Source organism: Staurois parvus, unplaced genomic scaffold (assembly GCF_062004578.1).
Source record: "Staurois parvus isolate SC_StPar_1 unplaced genomic scaffold, SC_StPar_1.0 ptg000049l, whole genome shotgun sequence".
In the NCBI taxonomy this organism is placed as follows: Eukaryota; Metazoa; Chordata; class Amphibia; order Anura; family Ranidae; genus Staurois; species Staurois parvus.
Genome location: NW_028317845.1, coordinates 2,002,051 through 2,028,052, shown reverse-complemented (window position 1 = coordinate 2,028,052; position 26,002 = coordinate 2,002,051). Strand labels below are relative to the sequence as shown.

The following is a 26,002-nucleotide window of genomic DNA, read 5'->3' as shown; positions in this document are numbered from 1 at the left end:
GTCAAGTAGGAGGAATCTACTAACTGCTGCTTTCACTTTGCAAATAACCACATGGAACTTTGATCATCATTCCGTTCTTACTACCCACCTGTAGTGATTTTGGTCACCTCCAGCCATATGACCATTATCTGCTGCCAGCTGTCAAAGTTTCTTTACTGCTATGTGGTTGCAACATATATGTTTCTGGGTACAGGGGGACATTCCTGCTCTTCGAGTCCTCCCTAGCTCATCCTAGGTTGAACAGTGTCCAACCTGATCACTCTTCTTTTTCTCGAAGAGAACATTTTTCTCTTTTGAGGTTTGGTATCCACCAACACTACAATCCATTCTTTTTTTCAAGGGAATTTTTGGCTTTTGTGGTTAGCTTGGATGTGTACCTACAGGTCTCCTTCTGTCCAGTGCTCTGAGTTCTCAGTCTCACCCCTGCATCCTCAGGGTGCTGGCCCCAGTGTTAGCTCTGTTGCATTCCCATGGCAGTCATAATGTGGGATAGTCAATCTTCTGTGGAGGAAACAGTCAATGCAGGCTCAACAAGTCTATAAATCTCCAGATGATTCAACACTCTGGTTGGAGACTGAATCTTCAGAAATCAGAGATAGGATAATTACGCTGTCTTCAGAAACTTTAGACCAGAATGTTTGTTTACTAAGAAATGTGTGTCCTTGTCCCTCAGTCCAGGAGTTGCCCATATCTCAGGTGTTACCCATCTCTCAGGTGTTGCATGAGTTTCATAGTTCTGTAGGTGACCCTCTTGGTGGCAGCCCCTTTTCTCCACTCTCCAGACTGTCTCAATACTACACTCTGTTGTTGTGGGTTAAGTTGGTTGTGATTCTAAGCAGATTAAATTATCTGCCCATGAGGACCAGATAGTACCTGGACTGGTGGATCAGTCTTCCAGCTCTGGGAAGTCCTCCATTCCTACTTTCTGGGAGATCCTCTCATCTGAGAATTCTCATCTCTCTCTGTTTACATCCTAGAGTTTCGGGAACTGTGATTCCTTCTATGTCATTGGATCATCTCCCAAGCGGATCACCTGTTCTGAATCCAGCAGAACCACACCATATCACTAATGTGCTTCAACATTTGAGTAGTAACAGGTAATCCTGCTGTGACAAGTCAAGTAGTTGGTATCCTGACATGGGCAGAACTTCACGTTCTAGCTTTAGGTATTGTGCTCATCTCAGGTGTGGGCAACTGGTAGACAGGCCTCCCCAGTGGGTTACAACTGGAAATGGGAGAGCAGTCCATACACGCTTGTGCATTCCAAGTGTTGTAGGTGGATGAGGCTGGATGCAGACTCCCTGATATCCTGGTTCAATTGCTGGCTGAACAGGTTTGTCTCCAGGTGCAGGAATCCTCTGTTGGTTACAGTATTTGCTCTGTAGACCCTGTGGAATCTGTATTCCAAGATTTAGGCCTTTTCTTCTGTAACGCTTCTTCATCATCTGCTTCCGTGGTGAAGGACTTTCTCGTGATCTTCCTCACTCAGGATTAATCCAGGCACATGTACTTTGCCATCCTGGTGAGGTTCCTGACTATTGATCCTTTGACTCCTTGACTCCTTTAACAGATTGGTGGATTTTAGAATTCTAGTGCATATTTAAATCTGTAAAATTTTTGAAGCTTTTGATTAAGAAGGCTATTCCAGCAAGGTCTTTCATGGGACCCCAGGGGAATCTTTCTTACTTGTAGAGAGGATTGGGCTTGAACTCAGCTCAGGTCTAGTCCTTTACTTTCTTATTTTAAATAGATTTTTAACCTGCTACTCTTCTTCAAGACCTTGTATATGGAGTTACCATGTACCTTCCATAGTCCTTGTCATGTGGGATCAAATTTTGGTTCTCTCTGTGATCCCAGGAACTGCTCTTTGGACTCCTTGGAGGTAATTCTTATCCATTTCACCTTCAAGGGGTTGTTCCCCAGTATTCATCACTACTGCCAGCTGAGTGTCTAGCCTATCAGGCTCTCATGTGGAGAACCCCATTTTCCTTTGGGCTTTTTCTGAGATCAGGTGATTTGAGGCCTAGGCCCTTCTGACCTTGGGCAATTTTTTCTGATCTTATCCACAACTAGAACATTGTTCTGTGGTCCTTCTGTTTGACTCCACTTCTATGAAAGGAGCTTTCTGACTTTTCCTTTTATCAAGTGGATGTTGCAATCTCATTAGAAGCCAGCTTCAGGCATAGGTCTTCCAAGTAGCTCTTGGGCTGTTGGCAGTCCCTAGTGTTTTTCTGTTGTTAGGCCTCTTGGCTTTTTTTTCTGTAATGTCCAGACCTTTTTGGACTGATTTTTGGCTGTCACCTGAAGGTCCCTCAATGGATGAGAAAGAAAATAATCATCATAATCTTACATTACAAAACATTGGTTCAGAATCTTATATCTTGGGTTTTGCAGCTGCTTTAAGGTGCCGTGGTCCATCTTTAGGTGGGACCCTATCCCTGAAGACCCCCTTAGGGGTATGCTCACCAGGAAGGAAAAGATTTGGATGGGACTTAGTCCCTATCAACCATCCTTTGTTGCTGAGGGGATTGCAATATTGCTACAGCCCTATCTGGGAACCCAGGATGCTGTTGCTTTGGTCCCTAAGGGGTTACTTATAGGGTCACAGCCTGCAGCAGTTGCAGCAGGTATGTTTTTAAGCTTTGAATTTGGTGCCCTTTCATTTATTTGTCTTGGTCTGTGGGCTAGGGCTGCCATTACATCTGCTCAGTCTCCTTATTATAGTGACTGACTTTTTGGCTAAAACACTAAATGCAAATGCCTTTGCAAATCAAAATGCCTTTTGATAGAGAACGAACTGATGCCGCCTTGGACAACTTTATTAAAGATGTCACTGGAGGGAAGAGTACCCTTTTGTTCAAACAAAAGAAATGTTGACCTAAGCCCAGAAAACCTCTCAGTATAAGAAGAGTTACATTAATTTCTCTCAGACCTCTAAGTCCAAGTCTTTCCATCTCAAACCTTAGTCTCTCAAATCTTTCCAGCTTGTGAGCAAGTCCTCCTCACAGTGAGGGGACACCACCACTTCCTTTGTGATCACTTGGTCTGAAAGCATCTCAGACACATGATTGAGGGACGTTGTGTCCATGGGCTACAAGCTAGAAGTGCCTCCACCCTGCTTCCTCCATGCTGCTTTGACCCAGCTTCTCTCTCATAGAGTGATTGATTTTGTTTCAGAAAAAGGGGGGTTTCTAGGTTTTTGCTCAAACCTTTTCACCTTTCCTAAAACAAAGCAGGGCATTCTGGATCTAAAAGCACTTGGTGCTTTTTTTTTTTTCTCAATGCAAACATTTTGCTTGGAATTCCCTGGGTAAATCATTGATTTTCTCCAACCAAGAGATTTTCTGGCCTCTCTGGATATCAAAAATGCTCACGTGCATGTCTCCATCCTCCCAGCACATCAGCACTACCAGTTTGATGCTCTTACCTATGGTCCATTCTCTTCACTGTACCTTGAGTATTCACCAAGGTTCCACACAAAGGTTTTAGCCCTGATACTTGTTCTGCTACACTAACAAGATGTTCCCATTGTAGGATACCTGGATGGCTTCCTGCTGAGAAAGCGATCAGTTGTGGCTTTGTTGGACAATGTCTGCAAGGCTATTCAGAGCCTTCAGAGCTTTTGTTTGGTCGGAAGTCTATGCTGGAGCCGACTTAGAGTATTTAGGTCCCCTTCTGAATACTCTGCAGTCTGGAGTCTTTCTTCTTCAAGCCGACTCTCCATTACCAAGTGTGGACTCTAGTCCAAGAGCCGCCGTCTCTCCAATTTTGCATGAGAGTTCAGCTTGATGGTGGCCTCCTTCGAGGCAGCTTGATGGTGGCCTCCTTCCAGGCAGCCCAATATGCTCACTTCTGCTCCAGGCTATTGCATCTTAGCATTGTGGCTGTGGGGGACAAGTACAGTCTCTGGATACGTGGATTTGCCTGACACCTAGGATCAAATTGTCTCTAGCCTATCTGCTTCCACTGGTCTGGAAGATTATCACAATGGATGCCAGCCTGACAACCTGGAGAGGAATCCTTGACACCCTCTTGATGCAAGGGACTTGGTCCTTGGTTGAGGCTCATCTCCTGATCAACATTCTGGGAGTCAGAGCTTTATCTTCAACACTGAACCTCTCAGCTGCATGGTCATCCAATCTGTATTGAAATTGACAGTGCCACAGCAGTGGTGCACATCAATCATCAACAGGGTACCAAAAGTCTTGCAGCTCAATGATTCTGTTTTAGGCAGAACTTCACTTTCCAGCCCTGTCTGTTGTGCACATTGCAGTTATAGAAAATTGGCAGGTGCAGTTTGTCAGCTGTCAGTATCTAGATCTGGGGGAATGGGTTCTTCACCCAGAGATTTTTCGGGTTGGTAGTGAGGAATGTTGGATGTAGACCTTCTGGCTTCCAAATTCAACAACAAACTGAGCAAAGCTTGTGTCTAGATGCAGAGATCCTCTATTCATAGTGATAGATGCTCTGGTAATTCTGAGATCAGTTCAAGATCATCCCATTCTTCTATTTTTAGAGACCAGTTAACCACTGTGCTTCACGTTCACTGGTTTTGATGTGGGTCATTCCTACACTTCTGAAAGATAGAAAATATATGTTAAGCAAGGTTTACCATCATACGTAGAAAGCATACTTTGCCTGGGGCGAGGCACGAATATTTAATTCCAGGAAATAATCCGTGGGACCTATCCTGACTATTCTGCAATCAGGTATGGACCAGCATTTGGTCTTGAGTACCATCAAAGGACATATATTGGCTCTTTTGACCTTGTTTCAAAGTCCACTTGCTCTAATTCCTTCGTTAAGACCTTTGTACAAGGTGTTGCTCACATAGTTCCACCTGTACACCCTCCAATGACATCAAATCTGACTCCCACAGTGGCCTTCCTCATTTCAATAATCTTTGCAAGGAGTGGTACCTGAATTAGCAGCCTTATCTTATAAATAACCCTTTTTTGTACTACACAAAACAACCTTGTCTTGAGATTGAGAGCCTTTTTTCTTCCTAAGATGGTTTCTCATTTTCACCTAAATCAGGACATTGTACTTCCATATATCTCTCCTACTTTGATACATCCTAAGGAGATTTGTCTCTCTCATTTGGGTGTAGTACAAGCCGTTCATGTTTATCTCTCAGATACATCTTCATTCTGACTGTCTGTCAATTGTTCTCCATTTCTACATGGCTCAGACAGGTTATTATTCAAGCCTATAGGCTTAAGAATAAGGTTTCATCCTTTCCTGTCAAGGTGCACACCACTTAATCTACTGGTAAGTGCCTTTTGGGGGTTTTCAGGCCTCTGCTTCCAAGATTTGCAAGGTTATTACCTGATCTTCTTTAGGCTTCCTCTGCCATCTTCAGGCATAAGGTCCTTCAAGCAACTCTTTGAGTTGCAGGTTGAAGCAGTTTTCACCTCCTGTTTTGTCAGCTTAGTAGCATGTTGTTTGCTGTATTTCCCATTCCCCAGTTAGACTACTTTGGGAGATCACATTTGTTTCAAATTTCTTCTGACCCTGTGTCCTCAAAAGTAGAAGCCAAAAACGTGGGTTTTTCTTTTCATGTTGGACAGAGAAAAGGAGGATTATAACCCATGTCAGTTTTTTTTGCCATCTCAGTCCCATTGTGGATATCTCTTTCAATTCCTGTCCCATTGCCAAAATTGGAAGTAAAAGTAAATCTGTCCAAAGTAAGGGAAATCTCTTGTAGTCACCAGGCTCACCAAAACTAGTGTCCCTTTTGGAAGATTTACCTTCTATTCCTGTTCGGGTGATCACTCAAAAATTGAGAGTTTTATTTCACTTTAAATTTCAGTGATAATGGTCATCAAGACAAAAAGAGAGGGTAAATCTTTTTAACAGGGACACAGAAATGAAAACATGGCAGGTGTTATAACCCTTTCCTCTATCCTTTCCACTATCCAAAATGGGAAAAAAGGTTTGCCTTTAGTTATTCTTTATTGAACAATAAAGAAAACAGGATATTTAACATATAGTGATTTTTGAGTTCAGGTTCCACTGCTCTGTCTTCATAACTCACTCTTATTACTGCTTTTCAAAAGAATTGGAGCATGATGGGAGCGAGAGGGATTATACTTGGCTGACTAACAGCTTGTTGCTAGTGTTAAATTCTCCTTTAGGCAGCAGTATATTTCAGTTATCTCTGAATTCCTTTTTATCTTATGAACCTTTATAAACTCACTCTAAGAAAAGGATTTTATGGTAAGTCAAAAGTCATATTTTTCTCTCAACACAAAAGAAAATGATTCAGCTTCCACCAAATTTGTCCCTGTCGTGTTTGGTTATATACTTGCTAAGGATATTTGCCTCCAGGTTTCTTTGGGGCAAGCACTGATTTAAGCCAGTTTACTGTTAGGTATTGCGGAGTTGGTTGGTAGTAATTACTCCCTTTTTTAAATGTTACATTGTTGAATTGCAGAGATGAATGAGTGCCTCTCTGAACCATGTAAGAATGGAGGCAGCTGCCAAGATTTAGCCAGGGGATTCTTGTGTACGTGTCCTGAGGGCTACATGGGGACGCAATGTGAGACTGGTAAGGATGTTTCTTATATATTTTCCATATAACATATGGACAAGGGATGCTCTGGTTCTCTGTGCGATCAGATATGAGTGAATTACAGTCAGGTCCATAAATATTGGGACATTGACACAATTCTAACATTTTTGGCTCTATACACAACCACAATGGATTTGAAATGAAATGAACAAGATGTGCTTTAACTGCAGACTGCCAGCTTTAATTTGAGGGTATTTACATCCAAATCAGGTGAACGGTGTAGGAATTACAACAGTTTGCATATGTGCCTCCCACTTGTTAAGGGACCAAAAGTAATGGGACAATTGGCTTCTCAGCTGTTCCATGGCCAGGTGTGTGTTAATCCCTCATTATCCCAATTACAATGAGCAGATAAAAGGTCCAGAGTTCATTTCAAGTGTGCTATTTGCATTTGGAATCTGTTGCTGTCAACTCTCAAGATGAGATCCAAAGAGCTGTCACTATCAGTGAAGCAAGCCATCATTAGGCAGTTAAAGCACATCTTGTTTGTTTCATTTCAAATCCATTGTGGTGGTGTATAGAGGCAAAAATGTTAGAATTGTGTCGATGTCCCAATATTAATGGACCTGACTGTAGATGGCAGCTATGGTTGGCACAAGATAATGTAATAATATAAATCACACTCCCTATTCTTGTTTTTTTAGGGGTATTCAATGTAATAATGGAACTGTATGAATGAATGAGGGTATTAATTAATTAAGCTATAGACTGTGTTTATGTACTTGTAGCTTTTCTGTTCTTTTTTCACTGTGCCTTTGTTATACACTGTATAGTTATAACAACAGTAACAGTTTCCTTTTCAGTTGTTTAAGGCTACTTTCATAAAGCCTGCATGGAAAAAATTCAGCTCTTGTTGCGCAGGCTAGTGCAGGTTTTCTTTCATCTTTATTTGACAATTCATTCATGTCAGTACACTCGGTGCATTGCGCTGCTGTGCAATGCAGAAAGATGCAGGCCTCTGCACAACACACTGATGTTGTGGTGTAAATGTAGAACATGTGCTGTAGTGGTGATTGCAGTTATCTATTGTAGAAAAATGCAGGTCACTGCACTTAGTGTGAACAAGCCCCAAAGGAGACCTACTGTATAACCAAAAGAATATCAGCATAAAAAATAAGCAGCCAGAAAACATTGCAGAAATACCATTCTGTTTTGATGAAACAAATGGAAATGACACACAGAGAGGGAACTTCTGTTCAGAGCTAGCTGTTCAAAGACACAGGGCTTCTCTCCCTACAGAGACAGAATCATCTGAGTTTCTCTAACCACTATTTTTTAAACTTCATATTGGCTTATATGCTTAAAACAGTTGTAAAGGCCCAAGGTTTTTTACCTTCACGCATTCTATGCACGAAGGTAAAAAACCTTCTGTGTACAGCAGTGCCCCTCAATACTTACCTGAGCCCCATCGCAATCCATCGATGTGCACAACAGCCTTGGCTGTTCCAGGTCTCTGCCTCTTCATTGGCTGAGACAGCAAGCAGGAGCCATGGACTCCTGCTATTGTCAATCACAGCCAGTCAGCCAATGAGGAAGAGAAAGAGGGGGCAGGGCCAAGCCACGGCTCTGTGTGTGAATGAACACATGGAGCAGCAGGTGGAAGAGCCAGGAGAGCCGCCTGTGGGGAACCCAAGAAGAAGCGAATCCAGCCTGCTCTGTGCAAAACCACTGCACACAACAGGTAAGTATAACATGTTTGTTATTTTACAAAAAAAAGGTTTTCTGTTTAGATAAAAACAAATACAAAATTATATAGGAAATTATATTCATATATACAGTGCTGTAAAAAAGGATTTACCCCTTCCAGATTTTTTTTTTCATATTTGTCACACTCAAATGATTCAGATCATTACACAAATTTTAATATTATACAAAAATAACCCCAGTTAATAAAAAATGCAGTTTTTAAATGATGATTTAATTTATTAAAGGAAAAAAGCTGTCCAGACTTGCCTGGCCCTATGTGAAAAAGTAATTGCTCCCTAAACCTAATAAATGGTTGTGCCACCCTTGGCGGCAACAGCTGGACTGGAGTGTTTGTGATAACTGGCAATTAATGTTTTACATCGCTGTGGAGGAATTTTGGCCCTGTCTTAGCAGAATTGTTTTAATTCAGCCACACTGGAGGGTTTTCGAGTACGAACAGCCTGTTTAAGATCATACCACAGCATCTCAGTTAGATTTAATTCCAGACTTTGACAAGGCCACTCCAAAACCTTAATTTTTAATTTTTTTCTAAGCTATTCAGAGGTGGACTTGCTGGCGTGTTTCAGATAGTTGTCCTGCTGCATAACACAAGTGCGCCTGAGCTTGAGGTCATGAACTAATGGCTGGAAATTCTTCTGCAGGATCTTCTAGTAGAGCACAGAAATCATGTTTCCATTAATTATTGCAAGTTGTCCAGGTCCTGAAACTGCAAAGCAGCCCCTGACCATCACACTACCACCACCATGTTTGACTGTTGGTATGATGTTATTTTTATGAAATGCTGTGTTCGTTTTACAGCAGATGTAACAGGGTGCACACCTTCCAAATGTTTCTCATTAGTCCACAGAATATTTGCCCAAAAGTCTTCAAGATAATCAAGATGTTTTTTTCACAAATGTGAGACGAGCCTTTTTGTTCTTTTAGGTCAGCAGTGACTCTCACCTTGGAACTCTCCCATGGATACCAGTTCTGCCCAGTCTTTCTTACTGTTGAATCATGAACACTGACCTTAACTGAGGCAAGTGAGGCCTGCAGTTCTTTAGATGTTGTTCTGGGTTCTTTTATGACCTCCTGGATGAGTCATCATTGTGCTCTTGCAGTAATTTTGGTAGGCCGACCACTCATGGGAAGGTTCACCACTGTTCCAAGTTTTCTCCATTTGTGGATAATGGCTCTCACCATTGTCGACACCGCTGGAGTCCCAAACATTAAGAAATAGCTTTGTAACCCATTTTTGGACTGATACATATCAATTACTTTGTTTCTCATCTGTTCTTGGATTTCTTTAGATCGTGGCATGTTGTGCTGCTGCTTTTTAAGATCTTTTAGTGTGCTTCATTTTGTCAGACAGCCTCTATTTAGCTGATTTCTTGATTCAGCTTTAAAAAAAAATGTGATTAAAAGCAGTTCATTCATGATTTAGCCGGGGGGGGCAAGTAGGCAAGTACTTTTTCACAAAGGGCCAGGCAGGTTTGAACAGCTTTTTGCCTTTAATACATAAAATCATCATTTAAAAACTGCATTTTATATTTAATCGGGTTATCTTTGTGCAATATGAAAATGTTTTTGATGATCTGAATCATTTAGGTGTCACAAATCTGCAAAAAAAACCAAAAAATCAGGAAGGGGCAAATACTTTTTCACAGCACTGTATATGAATATAGGCAAAGTATATAAGATGCAGAAGTAATTTTCTAATTGGATATATACCTAAACAAATATACAAGCACATGGGAAGATCTATGTATATATTTTTTTTTATTTTCGGGCATTAAAGTTGGGGGTTCACTTTTAACCCTGGAGGCACAGATGTTTGAAATACTATTTTTCCTTTTTATCAGAGCTGGATGGCTGTGACTCTTCTCCATGCCAGAATGGGGGGATCTGTGAGAATCTAGCAGGCTCGTACCTGTGTGTATGTCCTAGGGGATTCTACGGCTATCACTGTCAGACAGGTGAGAGTGTCTGTGCTGTGGAAATATAATAATCTATTGCCCAACACGTCAATAATGTACATTCTCATTTCCTTCATTCTTGAATCTCTCGATTTATGGTATGATAACACTAAAAAGAACATGCATACAAAATAAGTGAACTAAGCGACAAGCTAAAAATAAGCAACAAATTAGTGACTGCATTTAGTCCAGATACCAATACTTGGATACAAATCAAGCTAGACCCTTGAAGTAACTGTATCCCTAAGTCTGGATTAACCTCTCACTGCTGGCTTGCCTTGTACTTTGTTGTTTTCTCAGCATGCATTCAGCAAAGATGCATATTGCACTTACTGACTTTATAGGTAGATGTACAATTTTTTGTTTACAAATTAGTGAAATCCTTGTTATCCTCATTATGTATATGGATATATATTTGAAATATTCCAGCAAGATCAATTCTTTACACATATTCATTTACGTTTTTATTTCCACTGCATTTTCACATTGCAATGTTCCATGTCAAACTGCAGAATAAACATGGGGAATTCTGCATTAAAAAGGGGAAAGTGGAGAAAAAATGAAAAGCAGTTATTATTTCTGCTATTGTTTGTAAGCACATATTTGAATACAAAACTGGTCATACCATAACCGGAATAACCTTGTGTTTTACAGTGAGTGATTTATGTCTTATGAACCCATGTGGCAGCCGTGGCGTCTGTGTGTCTGGTACAGATGGCACTGTGAGCTGTACATGTCGGACTGGCTATACTGGGATCACTTGTGAAAGAGGTAATTTCCCAGGAGTTTGAGTCTCTGCACCCAGCACCTGGAAGCTTCTTATATATCTGGTAGAAATTGACTTAATAGCATATACAATGTTACCGCAAAGAGCATTGGCGATGAAGTGATCATGCAAAACTAAGCTCTTACCTGACTACAGTAATCTGAAATGTGAATCTGATTTCCACAAATTTGTGCTATAGTTTACAATTGCTGTGATATAATAATATTCCTCAGAGTACTATCTTTATCTGCAAAAAAAGCTGATTTGTTAAATTAGAATTTTGTCTACTTTTCACTTTACATTGTACAGAACAGTACATACCGCAACCTAGCTTTTTGTATATTATTCAGTGTTGAGACCAGGTACCAGTCCACCTGCTTCCTTTTGTTTATAAGTGGTCAGCTGAGAACCCCAGTTTGTGGTGCAGGAAAGAAGTTTCCAAATACACCATCTGCAGAACCGACTGAAGAAAATGTCAGTGTTTGGACTTTTCTCATCGCCACTAATCAGATTAAAACTTGATTTAGTATTTTCAGTGTAATAGGTAATACATGGAGCAGAGGGAGGACATAAGGATGACCATACACTAGTTGAATTTTGTTCAAAAATGTTCATTTTCAGAATGTTCGTTCGATTTTCTAATCATTAGTGGGGTCAAATCACTCGTTTTCAACCAGTTTCAAGAAAATTCGAAGGGGAAGAATACAAAATGTATCTCGATTGAACAAATTTCCAGCTGTGTTTGTGGTTTTCATTCAGGAAATTCCATTCATATCAAAATTGAGTGTTAAAAGCAAAAAAAAAATTTAATTCACTTTGAACAACGTTCCTCACAGCATAGACCTCAGTCAGGATGTTTACTAATGGATTACAGAAAACTATAAATAAAGAAAACTGAGTGGACTTTCTGATTTGCATTTGCTGAATAACATTACTAGCTCACAAGTTACTGTCACTTGTTGCCTGTGCTCTTTAAGAGTAAATGTGTACTGGCAAAGGTGAAGGCAGAAGTCTTAAGAAAGGATGGAAAGCTTTGATCTTTCTGTTGTATCATGTCATCAGAAGCAGTGTATGTAGAATAATGACTTGCATGCTGGAAATCTTGGAGTGTGTTTAGGAGAATTTATCATTGTGATGATTTGCTGTTTCTTCTTCTTGCCATAGAGTTGTTGCCCCCCCTCTCTTTGTCACTTGGCGCAGTGGGAGAGAACAGCGTGTGGGTGTTTTGGACTCCACCAGAGGAAGTGCCTGGACATTTGCCTGATGGCTTTGCTGTGAGCTATACAGCACTGGACGGCTCCTCCCGGACTGACTTTGTGGAGAGGGGGAACACTGAACATGAGCTACGAGGTCTCAGCCCTGGGCGGCCGTACAACATCACTATTGTCACCGTGAAACGAAATCTGAGGCACAATGATATCAGCCGCCCGCTCATACTTACTGCCCGCACGAGTATGAAGGCTTTTATTGCAATCTAATGAAACATGGAAACAAAGGGGGATTATGTTGTAATTTTCACAAGGAAACCTGCCTTCCATCAGTGAAAAATTCAATCATAATCTGGGTTCTTTGTAGAGATAGTAGCGTCACCATATAGTCTTTGTGCATATGACAATCCTGTATCCAGGAATACTGTTATTTTGACCTACTAATGACAAGAGAGTTGATTTAATGAAATATTGGTAATTTTTACATATAATGAACAAATGAAAGGTTTCTGATCTAAATGATTTGGTCCTGAACTAAATAGAATCTGTATATATTGGTACTCCTGTCTTAAGCTAAACTCCAAGTAAACAGCTAAATAGATAAAATACATATATGAGACCTGTTTTACCTGCCAAAGGATTTGTTTGTCTGTCCATCCAGTCCTGAGATTTACATAGCTCTGTTATGCAGTGCAGTCCTGTCTGGGGGAGGAGGGGGGCTGATCCATGTCTGCTGCAATTTAACTTTTACTTACAGTTCCCTGCCCCAACTTGTGAGTGGACAATGAAGTGAGAAGCAACCCATTGATTAATTAATTTTTTCACTTTGCTGCCTCATATTGTCAGCATCCTTGCACACCTGATTAGCACAAAGAACAAGCATTCAGTTCAAGAAAGTATAGGTAAAGTCAGGGATCTCATTGTCTGAGCCAGAGGGTTAGCATTGTAGTCAAGCAACAAGCATTTTCAGTCTCTTTAGTTCCCTTATGACAGGATTCCATTAGTAATTTCTTTGCCCTCAGTTTCTCTATACATAAAGGAATAGGGTGCTTTTCAGTGCAGCACTGTATCCTCAGCCTTATTTGTTAATATAGTTTAAAGGGCAGTGATGATGTACTGAGCAACTACTTGGATATTATTGTAATGTTGTTACTTCAGAGACTGGTTGTGCTGTTTGTATGTTGCATTTTTCCTCATCAAATGAGACCACACTATTAGATGGTTGAGGTTGTATCTCATAAATAATATACAGCTCTGTATGTTTGGCAATATAGGACCACCAACTGTGGATAGAGCTCGTGTTAGTTCTGTCGCAGAATATTCTGTCACGGTCGCCTGGTCACTGAACCCCCACCGTCATATTCCTGTGGCTCATGTGCGACTGTCACTGCAGCACCCAAATGACAGGACGCAGCAAGCTGAGCAGGAGCCATCGACAGGAGAGTATACCTTCAGGTGAGTGTGAGCTGATGTATCCGATTGTGTGTATTCATATGCTTTCTTAAAATGTGCTCTTCATTACTAATGAAAAATTGACATAGTGGGCATTCATTTCTGTTGAAGGCTTATAGGTGTTAATGCTCCACCGGAGGGAGAAAACAAAAATTAGTGTTACTGGTAGGAAAGGATAAGATACTCTCTTGCATTCTATAATTCATGCAAGGACTTTTCCCCGGATTTGGTAAAAACATATAAAGTGTTAATGCAGATGCTAACACATTGTGAATGTCAGTAACTCTGCCCAAGATTGGTCTTTTAGATGGGAAGTTTAGGATCAGTATTGATATTCTAGAGTTCCTGGTTTACTGTAGTTCCTTAATGTCAGTGAGAGAGCATCTGCCTATTATTCTTAAGTGGCTAGAAATAGATTGGGCGACTGTCATCTCATGTGTCTGCTGTGTCAAAAACACCCTTTTCTTGGGGTTTCATTGTTGGTGGCTATTGTAATCAGATGGAATTTCATGTCCACAGAGATCTGGACCCTGGACAGAAATACACCATTCTAATCAGCACCTTAAGCAGCTCTGACCATGGCAATCCACCTTCAGAGAGCCTACCTAGTGCTCCTTTAGTAGCCTGGACACGTAAGTGAACTAACAGTCCTTGCTATTTGAGTAGATCCAGAGAAACTCTTATTTTCTAGTAGGTCTCACAAACTCTTTCACTAAACATTGAGTATAACAGTAGATATTTTTTCTTGTCTATTGAGGGACACAGGAAAGTTTAATATACAGGAGGAATGGCAAACAAAAAAGTGGTTCTAAAGAGTTCAAACTAGCCCACACATTGGGGGGGGGGGGTTTCGGGGGCAGAAATCACACCTGTTCCCGCACCTGCAACCTGTTTTTCATTTGCAAGATGCACGGGTGCCATTCATTCTGAATGTCATGCATCTCAATCCGCAGCGAGACCATGCATATTCCCTGCAGATGTGTTTTGGAAAAGGTGCCTGCACAGCAACCTATTCAAATTAGCCTGCACTAGTGTGAACCAGGCCTAAGTGGTTTTTACCTTAATGCATTCTCTGCATTAAGGTAAAAAAAATCCCCACTACTTGTTCTTCACCCCATCCCTAAACACTGCTTCCTCTCATGATCCAGTTATTTCCCAGCTGCATCTCTGCTCTCCTCTCTTCCTGGTCTCACAGCCATAGATTTCTGCTGCTATCAGTAAACTTCCTGTGACGAGTAAGAGGGGTGAGGCTTACCGGTACATCCCAGATTAGAGTGTGCCCTCACTGGTGCTCTCTTAGTACCACGCTTGCTGAGAGGGCACGCAGGGAAGAAGAGGAGTAGACAGCACAGGAGGGGAACCACCAAAGAGGAGCTAACGGTCCGCTTTGTGCAACATTCTTGCCCAGAGCAGGTAAGTATAACAATAATATATATTTTTTTATTTTAGCCCAAAAAAGCCTTTAATATCACTTTAAGCCCTCTTACTATCAGCTTGCCTGAGTTTTTTTGCTAGTGTCCTAGGAGGATTAATGTTTTTTTTCTGCTAAACTCTGTCTATTTTCCTAACATCCTTTTTCTTTTTCACTGTTTTTCTTCAATGAAGTCTCTTTTCTACATGGATGCTGGAGCTTTGTTTTTTCCATTGCAGTTCTCTGGCTCTGGCAGCATGGTTTTTGGAATAGTGTATCCAGCCCCCACTGGACAGGACATTGCAAGGATAGCTTGGATGTGACCTTCAGGCAATGGGTTCATGTAGAGTGCTTTCCAGAACCTGTTTTACTTAGATGCTTAGCAGTATCCAGGTATATTGCCAATGTAATTGCCTCATCAGTTGCCCCTTTTCTGAAGACTCATTACTTAGGCCGGTTGGACAAAACACTGAGATTTTCCTCGTTTACGTAGGTTGCTTGGTACCATTATTCCTCATTTCCACTGGTTTTGCTTTAGGGGTTAACGGTGTGGGATTGAGCACTGATGTCATCTGGTGAGTGTAGTATTACAAACTATGCAATCTTTGCTGCCATACAGCATCTAGGATGAATCTCCTCAGTTGCTGAGCCACATGGTACTTCAGTCCATTCCTGCTGCCTGCCTAGAGTGATTTTAGTCACCTTCAGCCATCCAACACTCACCTGCTACCAGCTGTCTGAGTTTTGTGATTATCTGAGACCTTACCTTTTATGCTGAGCCTATACACTGCCTTACCATCATGCGGCCTCAACATGTCTGACTATAGATAAAACCAGATGCCTCCAGCTCACAGTAATGGCTCCAGGGCAGCCTGCAGCATGCCTACCCATGGCACCAATGTCTGCAATCTAGAATCATATTACCCTCTGCTCTTAGAGTCTGTTCTGACCTGGAGTCCTTTTTTGGCTCTGTTTGATGTGGCAGGACCCTATTCTCCTTTGATTCAGGTTTCTGCCACAGTTAGGCAAAACTGTTAATTGCTGATTTTGATCTTAGAGCCCACAAGCATGCTCCTGTGCTCTCTCCCATGCAGATATTTGATTTACTTATGACCTCATTGGCTCTCAAGCTACTGGCCACAGAGACTGCCTGATTCTGAGTCATCCCAGGGCTTGACTAATGAGCTCACAACAAGGAGCCGTCTACTGCTATTACACCCAAATTAAAATAGACCATTTTGGCTCTTACGGATGCAGTGTATGCCACTTTGAAACTAGAGGATCAGCCTGTTGCCTATACCAGTACTGTTTACAGTCTTAGATTGTTTAGAACTTCCAATCTTTCAGAGTCTTTCCTTTTGCACCCACTTTTCCAGCAGCTTCTCTATGGAAGCATCCAGATAAGCTGCTGACACCCCCTAAATGTTTATTTGCCATTTACTCACTTTACTCACTTTGGTGTATTCCCACAGTGGACCGGGCAGTTTCCCGGTGCTTACTATTCTGTTAGAGAAAGCACCTGTCTTTAAAGGGTTCTTTTGTGGGAGAAAATATAGCAAAATAAAAAATAATATAGCATATACAGTACAAGCCATATTGTAATTGAATAATTTATTGAAAATTATCTTCCTTTCAATCTGCAGCTCTGTAATTTTCTGCACAATTCAATGCGTTATGGCAACCTAAAGGCATTCTGTACACAGCTGGTGTACGCAGTGCCCCCAGAGATAACATTTCCTGCTTGTATGATTGGCTCACTGATTTTCCCAGAGGTCTGTACTAAGATACAAGTCTAATTTTAGGCATCATCTAAAGGAATGCGGACCCTGCCATTCTCCTCATTAGAACCCTGTAAGTGCATCAGCTGATCAAAAAAAAATCACTTCTATTTAGAATCAGTCCTGCACAAGACATGATCTAACAAAGAACTATTTTTTCAGAATAGAAACAGGTAGGACTCTGCAACAAAGTTTGTTAAAATCCCTGCAATGTACGTTTATCATCCAGAGGGAATGTTTTATTCTCAACAAAAAGTGGAGTTACTCCACCGATGAGAGGTTATAAGATCTTTGTCAAACCATGTCTGGTAGGTTAAATTTCCTTAATATAACTAACTACTGCTGCGGTTCATCTCTCATTTATATAATGCATGGAGCAGATGACTGTAGTTTTAAATTTCAGCTGTGAAGGTTTACTGGAAGCCTGCCATCACTTATTTCATGAATCTAATGTTATTGCAGATGTGTAGGGCACTTTGGCTAGAGTGCTGGACTGCTGAACCCTTTTGGAGAAAGCATTTAATCCGCATGGCCTTTGATGCATAGCGTCTTCTCGGATCCAGCTATTGACAAATTCTCAAGCCTGCTAGTGATGTACAGAGTACCTATCTTGCTCAGCTGAAGAAGCCTAAGAAACAACGCCTTTTCTCCACTCCATTGACCTTCACACCAAGACACCCAAGGCACCCTGTCAATCCATAAGTCTGGACAGTCAAAGTCTGCCAAATCCTCAAACAAGCCTTTCTCTGCATGAAGGTGCACACCTACTTTCCAGAGTAGGGGAATATTTGATAACCTTTATGGATGCTAGAACAGCATGCATCTCAGATGCTTAAGTGCAGGAGGTGGTATCACAAGGCTACAATCTGGAGTTTTGCTCCCTGCCCTATCCTTTATTTCTCACCTCCAACCTTCTTGTGACACCACACAGATTAGTAGTCGGGTCTTCTGCTTTAAGGTGTTATTACCCCAGTCCCTTTGTCAGAATAGTTCCAGGGGTTTTAGTCAAATTTGTTCACTGTTCCTGAGTCCAAAGGGAATATTTGCCCCATTCTAGATTTCAAAGCCCTGAATGGCTCTATTTAAGTCTAAAAATTCTGCATGAATTTTCTGGCTTCTGTAAACAATAAAAAATGCTTGCTTACATGTCCCTATCTTTTCAGTGCATAAGCAATTCCTCTGTTTTGCTGTGAGGTCCCTGCACTGCCAGTTTGTGCCCTTGCCCTTTGGCCTCTTGTCTGCACCTCAGTTATTCACCAAGGTGCTGGTCCTCATTATGGGATACTTAGATGACCTCCTGTTGAGGGAACAGTAAGTGTGGGCTTTGTTGAATAACATGACTTTGACCATCCAAACATTACAGTATTTTGGATGAATCCTGAACCTTCAGAATTGACTTGTCACTTGAAGTATCTAGGTCTAGTCTTGGATTCAGCTGAGGCCAAAGTGCTCTTTTCACAGAAGAAATTTCAGACACTGCTCTCAGATTCAAACGCCCCAACCAAGGAGCCTTCCAACTCTCCACTTTTTTATGAAAATTCTAGATCTGTGTCTTTGATGTTTCAAGACAGTTCCATTTGCCCAGTTTTATTCCAGACATGTACAGTGCATCATTCTGTCATCATGGGAAAAGTCGGTCTGGTCTCTGCACAGACTGATTTGTCTTTCTCCAAGAAGTCTCTGGCCTTTGTTGTTTAGGAAACTGGCTGTGGAATTGAAGTCCTTCCTTTATGTCTTTTAGAGGATCCTTATGACAGATGTTAGCATAACATGCTGGGAAGGAGTCCTGGACACCCTGTTAGTGCAGGAGACTTGGTGGTCGGAGTCTCACCTCCCATTTAATATCCTGAAACTTTGACTGATTTTTGCAGTTTCTTTAGTATAAAACCATATTACTGGAGGGCAGTCAGATTCAGATTCAGTTTGTCAATGCTACACTAAATGCTAAAAAATATCAATCATGAAGGAGAAATCAGAAGCCTCGATGCTGTAAAAAGAAGTAGATTGAATCCTGTCTTGGGCAGAACTTCATATTCCACCCTTGTCAGCTTTATACTATCCACGTGTAGACAATTAGCAGGCAAACTTTGTCAGTCAGCAGCACTTTGACCCAAGAGAGTGGTTCCTACAACCAGAGGTGTCATAGGACCTGTGTTGCAGGTGGCATGCAGGTTCAACATTGGACTGGTTTGTTTTAGGTATGGGGAGATTGTAGCTGAAGCAGTGAATTTGGTGGTTCCATGTGCTTTGTACACCCTGATCTATGCTTTTTCTCACCTGTCTGTTTCACAGAGTTTAGATGACGGGTGGTCCTCAGTTCTCTGGACTGGCCCAGAAGGATGTGGTATGATGACCTTACAAAACTTGTGGCCCACTTTCTGGGGGCTCTGTTTAATTGTCAGGATATTTTTGTTTCCATGACCAATTTGCCATCCTGCTTCATGGTTGGTTGCTTGACATGCTTATTGAGGCTCAGGTTCTTAGGGACAGAGGCATCTCCGAGCATGTGATTCCTACAATGCTAAAAGCTATCAACTCTATTTGTAAGTCTGTCTTAGGACATGAAAGGTATACTACACTTGGTGTGAAACTTGGTGTGAATAAGTTGCTTAGTAGTTTCCGAGTTTAAGAACGGGCGTATCTTGGAGATGTTGTGGAGGTGAAGTCTACAAGATTTGGGCAGCGATTGGATTTGGGGCTGAAAGGACAGATGGGAATCTAGGATTACACCTAGCACCCTGGCATGAGGGGAGGAACTGATGGTTGTGTTATTGATCTTGATGGAGAAGTCAGGGGAGGGGGCACGGGCTGAAGGGAATACTAGGAGCTCAGTTTTGGAAAAATTGAGTTTGAGGAAGTGGAGTGACATCCATGCTGATATGTCACTTAGTAGGTTAGTAATGCGAGAGGAGACTGAAGGGGTGAGGTGAGGAGTAGAAAGATAGATTTGTGTGTCATCAGCATAGAGATGATACTTAAAGCCATGGGAGTTTATCAAGTGACCAAGGGGAGGAGGTGTAGATGGAGAAGAGTAGGGGTCCAAGGACAGTACCTTGAGGGACCCCTACAGAAAGAGGGAGTGGAGAGGAGGAACCAGAGTTATAGGTAACGCTGAAGGAGCGCTGCAATATGTAGGAGGAGAACCAGGAGAGAGCAGAGTCTCGGAGGCCAAGAGAGTGGAGTTTTTTGAGAAGGGGGGGATGGTCAACAGTATCAAAAGCCACAGAGAGGTCAAGTAGTAAGAGTACGGAGTAGTGGCCATTGGTTTTAGCAGTTAGTAGATCATTAGTGAGTTTTAGTAGGACAGTTTCAGTGGAATGTAGTGAGCGAAAGCCAGACTGTAAAGGGGCAAGAAGCTTGTTGTCAGTGAGGTAGGAGCTCAGGCGATTGTAGACTAAGCGTTCTAAGAGTTTAGAGGTAAATGGGAGCAGGGAGATGCGTCTTAAATTGTTCAGGTTGGTTTCTGCTCTTCTAATCTCTTTTAGAGATTATTGGCTTCTTGTTCTTTGATTAAGACATTTGCACAGGGGTCTCCCATGCAGCGCTCTCCTGTGATTCCATGGAATCTGAATCTGGTTCTCACTGTGCTTCAGATACCACTGATTGGACCCACTGGAGACGTTACTTTGTCTACTCTCACCTACAAGGTGGTGTTTGCTGTAGCCATCACCTTTGCAAGAAAAGTGTCTGGTGACCTTATAATGCAAGTTGTTTTACATAGGGACACTGTGCTTTTGAGGCCCAGGATTTTATTCTTGCCTATGGTAGTTTTCTTCTTTTACCTCAACCAGGATATTGATATCCAATCCCACTGTCTCCAGTTCACTAAAAGGATATTTCTCCCACCATTGTCTGGTTCGGACTATGGAAGTCTTTCTCTCAGCCACTGCTTCTTTCAGGAAGACCAATGCCCTTTTTCGTGATGGTAGTATGCTGGTAGTAGGAGGGGTTATCCTGGACTGACCTAGTTTTTCTGTTTACCAATATCAAATCCTCCTGTAGGCAGCAGTAAAGCCTGAAGGTTAAAGTGATTGTAAAGATAATTTTTTTTTAACCGGTTCCCGCCCTGTTTATAGTATAATGACGGCGGGTTGGGACTTTCATTGCTCTGGGTGGACGTCCTATGATGTCCTCTAGAAATGCCGCCTCGCGCGCGCCCACGGGTCGCGCTGCAGTGAGATCAGCCACTGCCTGTGTCCATCAGGCACAGCTGATGACTAATCTGTGTACCGGCCCATTGCCAGTACCATGTGACTGCTGTGATTAGTGATTAGTCCTTCCATGCCATCCATTGTATACAATTGTGTTGCTAGCTGTGATTGGTCACAGTGATCACATGGTACAGACTGGGCCAATCACAGCCCACCTGTGTCAAGTGATTAGCTGTAAGCTAAAAAAATACTGATCACTTCCCCAGAGTAGTATACTCTCGGGGATCGAGATTGGGCTTAGGTAAGTATTTAGGGGGCTAAAGGAGAGCTGAACAAAGAAGGTTGTTTACCTTAATGTACAGAATGCAGTAAGGTAACCAACGTTCTGCCTTTACAACCACTTTAAAGACTTCCAGTGTCTCAATAGACTCCAAGAAAATTATTTTACAGGTGAGCAGAAAAATCTTATTTTTTCCCAGACTATGGTTCACAAACAGCAGTGGGATCAAACTGAAGTGGGATCAAATTACAGTTCAACTTATTTTAATCAGCAGTTTATTGACAGTCAGAAGGCTTCTAGATGTCAATGGTTGAAAATCTAGATGGAACACTCATTTCGTCTCCCTTGTAAAGGGTCTCTAAACTTGAGATAAAGGGTTGTAGGGTTCTTTCACACATTGAGGAGTTGAGCCACGCTTTTAATGCCCCCAACTGTTTCCCCTTTAGCTGCAGAGGCAGCAGCTGGGAGTGTATACATGCTGTGGATGCAGTTCTTTGCTTCGCAGCCACGGCAGGAAATGTACCCCCGATCAGTGTTGATGGATGTGGGGCTTGCCATAAGCGACCAATTCAAGTAAAGATTATACACCTATCAGCCATAACTTTATGACCACTGACAGGTAAAGTGGATAACATTTATTATCTTGTTACCATGGAATCTGAAAGTGGGTGGGATATATTAGGCAGCAAGTGAACATTTTGTTTTTGAATGTGATGTGTTGAAAGCAGACAAATGGGCAAGCTTAAAGATTGCACAAATTATAATGGCTAGATGACTGGGTCAGAGCATCTCCAAAACTGTAGCTCTTATAGGATGTTCCCAGTCTGCAGTGGTCAGGGCCTACCAAAAGTGGTCCAAGGAAAACCGGCAACAGGGTCATGGGAGGCCAAGGCTCATCGATTCATGTGGGGAGCGAAGGCTGGCCTACATAATCCGATCCAGTAGAAGACCTACTGTACTGTAGCTCAAATTGCTTGATAAAGTTAATGCTAGTTCTGATAGAAAGGTGTCAGAAAACACCGTGCTTTTTGCAGATTGTTGTGTATGGGGCCAAGCTGCTGAAAGCCAGTCAGGGTGCCTACTACTGATTCATGTCCACAGCCAAAAGCGCCTACAATGGGCCCGTGAGCATCAGAACTGGACCATTGAACAATGAAAGAAGGTGGCATGAATTCGATAATGGCTTGAGGAACTTAACAGAAAGTTTAAGATGTTGATTAGTCCTCCAAATTCTCCAGATCTCATTCCAATTGAGCATTTGTGGGATGTACTGGAAAAACAAGTCTGATCCATGCAGGCCCCACCTCACAACTTACAGGATTTAAAAGATCTGATATTGATGGCTTGGTGGCAGACACCATAGCATACCTTCCAAGGTCTACTGGAGTCCATACATTGATGAGTTATGGTGGGTAGTCATTTTTTTATTTAAAATTTATTGAATTTTCCAGTACAAAAACAAACCACATGGTAGGTAGTCATAATCTTATGGCTGATCAGTGTATGTCCACCATTACTGAAATAATTTATTTATTTTAGGTACTTATATAGCACCATCAATTTATCCACTGCTTTTACACATATATATTGTACATTCACAGCAGTCCCTAACCCTCAAGGGGTGTACAATCCAAAGGCCCTAACTTACATTCATACACATACTAGGGCCAATTTAGACAGGAACCAATTCACCTACCTGCATGTCTTTGGAGTGTGGGAGGAAACCGGAGTGCCTGAAGGAAACCCACACAGGCACAGGGAGAACATGCCAACTCCAGGCAGGTGGTGCCGTGGCTGGGATTTGAACCAGTGACCCTAATACTGCCTCGTGGAAGTGCTAACCATTTAGCCACTGTGCTGCCCTAAATAATGGACTGAACTGAGTGGAATCACTGCTTTATTATGTTTGCAAGCCACACCTATGTAATTCTAGAAAAAGATGATTGCACTTTGGTAAGTAATATTATAAATCAAAGTATTCATCTTTAAAGTATATACAAAATATTGTAACAAAGTGTAGCCTTTATTTCAGTATATGGAGAATTGAAATCCTTAAACTGACTGAGGGCCACACGCTGCCCAAAAAACACCAGTCTGAACTGCTTGCTTCAAGAACCCATTTCAGACTTTTGTGTTCTGCTGCATGCATTAAAATGCATTGTGTTAAGACAGTCCTTTTGTGTGGTGCTGTCAATGCACCACACGAACCTTACGTTTATGGTATGTTAGGCAGCCCGTTCAAATTAATAGGCTACCATAATGCAACACACATGTGCCAATGCACCTAAACAGTGTGAATCCAGCCTTAGAAGGCACTGCAATGCAGTAACACATGCATGGTGCACTATTGTGTGTTGTGGTAGCATGTAAATTGCCGCAGTGCATAAGTGTGAAGCCTGTCATAAGCAATGAAAATAGACATGCTTTAAAGGGCTCATGTTATCATTACCTTTAAAGATTGCTTTTTACTCGCCAGGTCCACTCCCACCAAGTAACCTCTCAGCAGTGCTTGTCACGACCAGCACTGTTCACTTGAATTGGGACACTCCTCCAGCTGACTCAGTGGATGGCTACATACTGAATGTCACACACAATCATAGCACAAAGAGTCGCTATGTACCAAATGGGAAGATGACATCATACACTGTCAGAGACCTGCAGCCCGGTCAGAGATACAGGATCACGGTGACTGCACTACGCAATACCCCGCAAGGACCTGTGAATAGTGATCCCAAGACCCTGCGTATACAGACAGGTATGTATAGGAACTTTTTGAGTGACTTTATGCTTTACAGACCATTTATTCTGTATTTTTGTGAATGTTTTGCACATGTATTTCACTGCAGTATGCATGCAAAATGCATAGCAGTCACACCGCAGGATATGAAAATTACTCAAAGCTAAGTTAAAATGTTTTTAATTCCAGAATTGAGACTAGAACCTGTTGTGGGAACAGAAATGTATGTATTGCTGGTATTTTCTATGTATCTTACAGTGCAAAGAGAGGGGCCTCAGGAGCGTCGCTGGACTCCGCCCAGATTATTAAGGAACAGACCCCCACCACAGACTCCTCCAGAGGTTCGAATGCTGACAGAAAGAGGCCCTCCTCCTGCTGAAGGTCCGCAAGCACACAGGTCGGGTGACTCAGTGCTATATTCTGGGGAATTCAGTAAAGCTATAATGACAAATTTCTGAAGGTTACCTTAACCGCTTAAGGACTGCCCTATAGCAGATATACAGCTACAGGGCGGCCTCTGTGCGCAGAATCACATGTATAATCACGTGGAATTTTGCATTTCTGGGTAGGGGGCGTACGCAAGCCCTGTCCGCACCGCCATTCGCAGCCGCGGGTGTCAATCACCGGGTCCCGGCCAGTGATTACTCGCCAGCGCCCAGTGATTACCAATGATCACCGTCAAGGAAGAGGGCTGATTTGTTTACCAACAGTCCTCCTCCTTGTCAGTTTGGGCACACTGCTCTGGATGGCTGAGCAGAGCCATCCAGAGCAATGTGCTTACAGTGAAGAACACACCCCCTAGTAAAACACTTCCATCACACAGTTAACCCTTTGATTGCCCCTTATGTTAACCCATTTTTGCCCAGTGCCATTAGTACAGTGTCAGTGCTTTTTTTTTAGCACTGATCACTGTATTGGTGTCACTGGGGATGTCAGTGACACCAAATCAGTTCCCTCCAGTGTCAGAAAGCCCGCAGCAGTCTCGCTATAAGTCGCTGATTGCCGCCATAAGTCATTGATTGCCTCCATTATTAGTATAGAAAAAAAAATTCCAGTGTCTATAACGCTCTAACTTTCATGTAAACCAATTAATTTACACGTATTGGGATTTTTTTTAGCAAAGACATATTGCAGAATACATTTTGACCTAAATTTATGACAAAATTTTTATTGGACATGTTTAATAGCAAAAAGTCCAAAATAATGTTTTTTTTCTCAAAATTGTCGGGCTTTATTTTTTATAGCGAAAAAAATAAAAACCACACAGGTGATCAAATGCAACCGAAAGAAAGCTCAATTTGGGGGAAAAAAGGACGTAAATTCAATTTAGGTGCAGTGTTGCATGACCGCGCAATTGTCAGTTAAAGCAATGCAGCGCTGTAATGCAAACTGCTTCTTAAACTGCTTCCTGACCGTCCTATAGCAGAAATACTGCTACAAGGCGGCACGGGTGCGCAAAATCACGTATATATATATATATATATATATATATATATATATATATGTATATATATATATGTGTGTGATTAAGCCTCCATTGCTAGTGTAATGTCTGAACGGATCAATATCTTTGATCAGATCAGCACTATACCAGCGTTCACATTAGTATAGCGTCCCCAAAAACGCAGCGTTAGCGGGATCAGCCCCGACACCTGCCAGCACCTGCGTTTAGCCCTTACGCTTACCCCCCCTTCTCCCCCAGCAAGTGCAGTGTCAGTAGATCACTGTTACTTGATACATTGCATACAAAACCACAGTGTTCACAGAATCAGGCCTGATCTCTGTTAGTACTTGCCGGTAAATTTTGATGACTCTCATATGCAGCAGAGTGCCAGTACTAGTGCCGCTCTACCTTTTGGTGAACTGGCGAGTACCAGCAGTCTAGTACATCCTGGTCTTTCACATACCAGTACTGCAGTATCACTTGGTGACGTGGCGAGTCCCATAAGTGCAGTACAAGCTGGTGCGGTGGCGAGTAAAAGT

The 26,002-nt window shown here is 42.0% G+C and overlaps 2 protein-coding genes across 9 annotated transcripts in view; one reads left to right on the top strand and one right to left on the bottom strand.

The window, feature by feature from the left end:
* Positions 1-26,002, bottom strand: part of MTERF4 (mitochondrial transcription termination factor 4) — an 88,280-nt gene that overhangs the window by 9,134 nt on the left and 53,144 nt on the right. The gene's annotated exons all lie outside the window — the stretch shown is intronic.
* The window catches only part of SNED1 (sushi, nidogen and EGF like domains 1), a 269,441-nt gene that overhangs the window by 218,623 nt on the left and 24,816 nt on the right, over positions 1-26,002 (top strand). For all 8 annotated transcript variants that reach the window (XM_089665825.1, XM_089665812.1, XM_089665819.1 and 5 more), the window contains 8 exons: positions 6,437-6,550; positions 10,123-10,236; positions 10,891-11,007; positions 12,167-12,454; positions 13,485-13,665; positions 14,182-14,294; positions 23,759-24,037; positions 24,278-24,416. In XM_089665825.1, the coding sequence (XP_089521951.1) occupies positions 6,437-6,550; positions 10,123-10,236; positions 10,891-11,007; positions 12,167-12,454; positions 13,485-13,665; positions 14,182-14,294; positions 23,759-24,037; positions 24,278-24,416 (1,345 nt within the window). The remainder of the gene's footprint in view (positions 1-6,436; positions 6,551-10,122; positions 10,237-10,890; positions 11,008-12,166; positions 12,455-13,484; positions 13,666-14,181; positions 14,295-23,758; positions 24,038-24,277; positions 24,417-26,002) is intronic.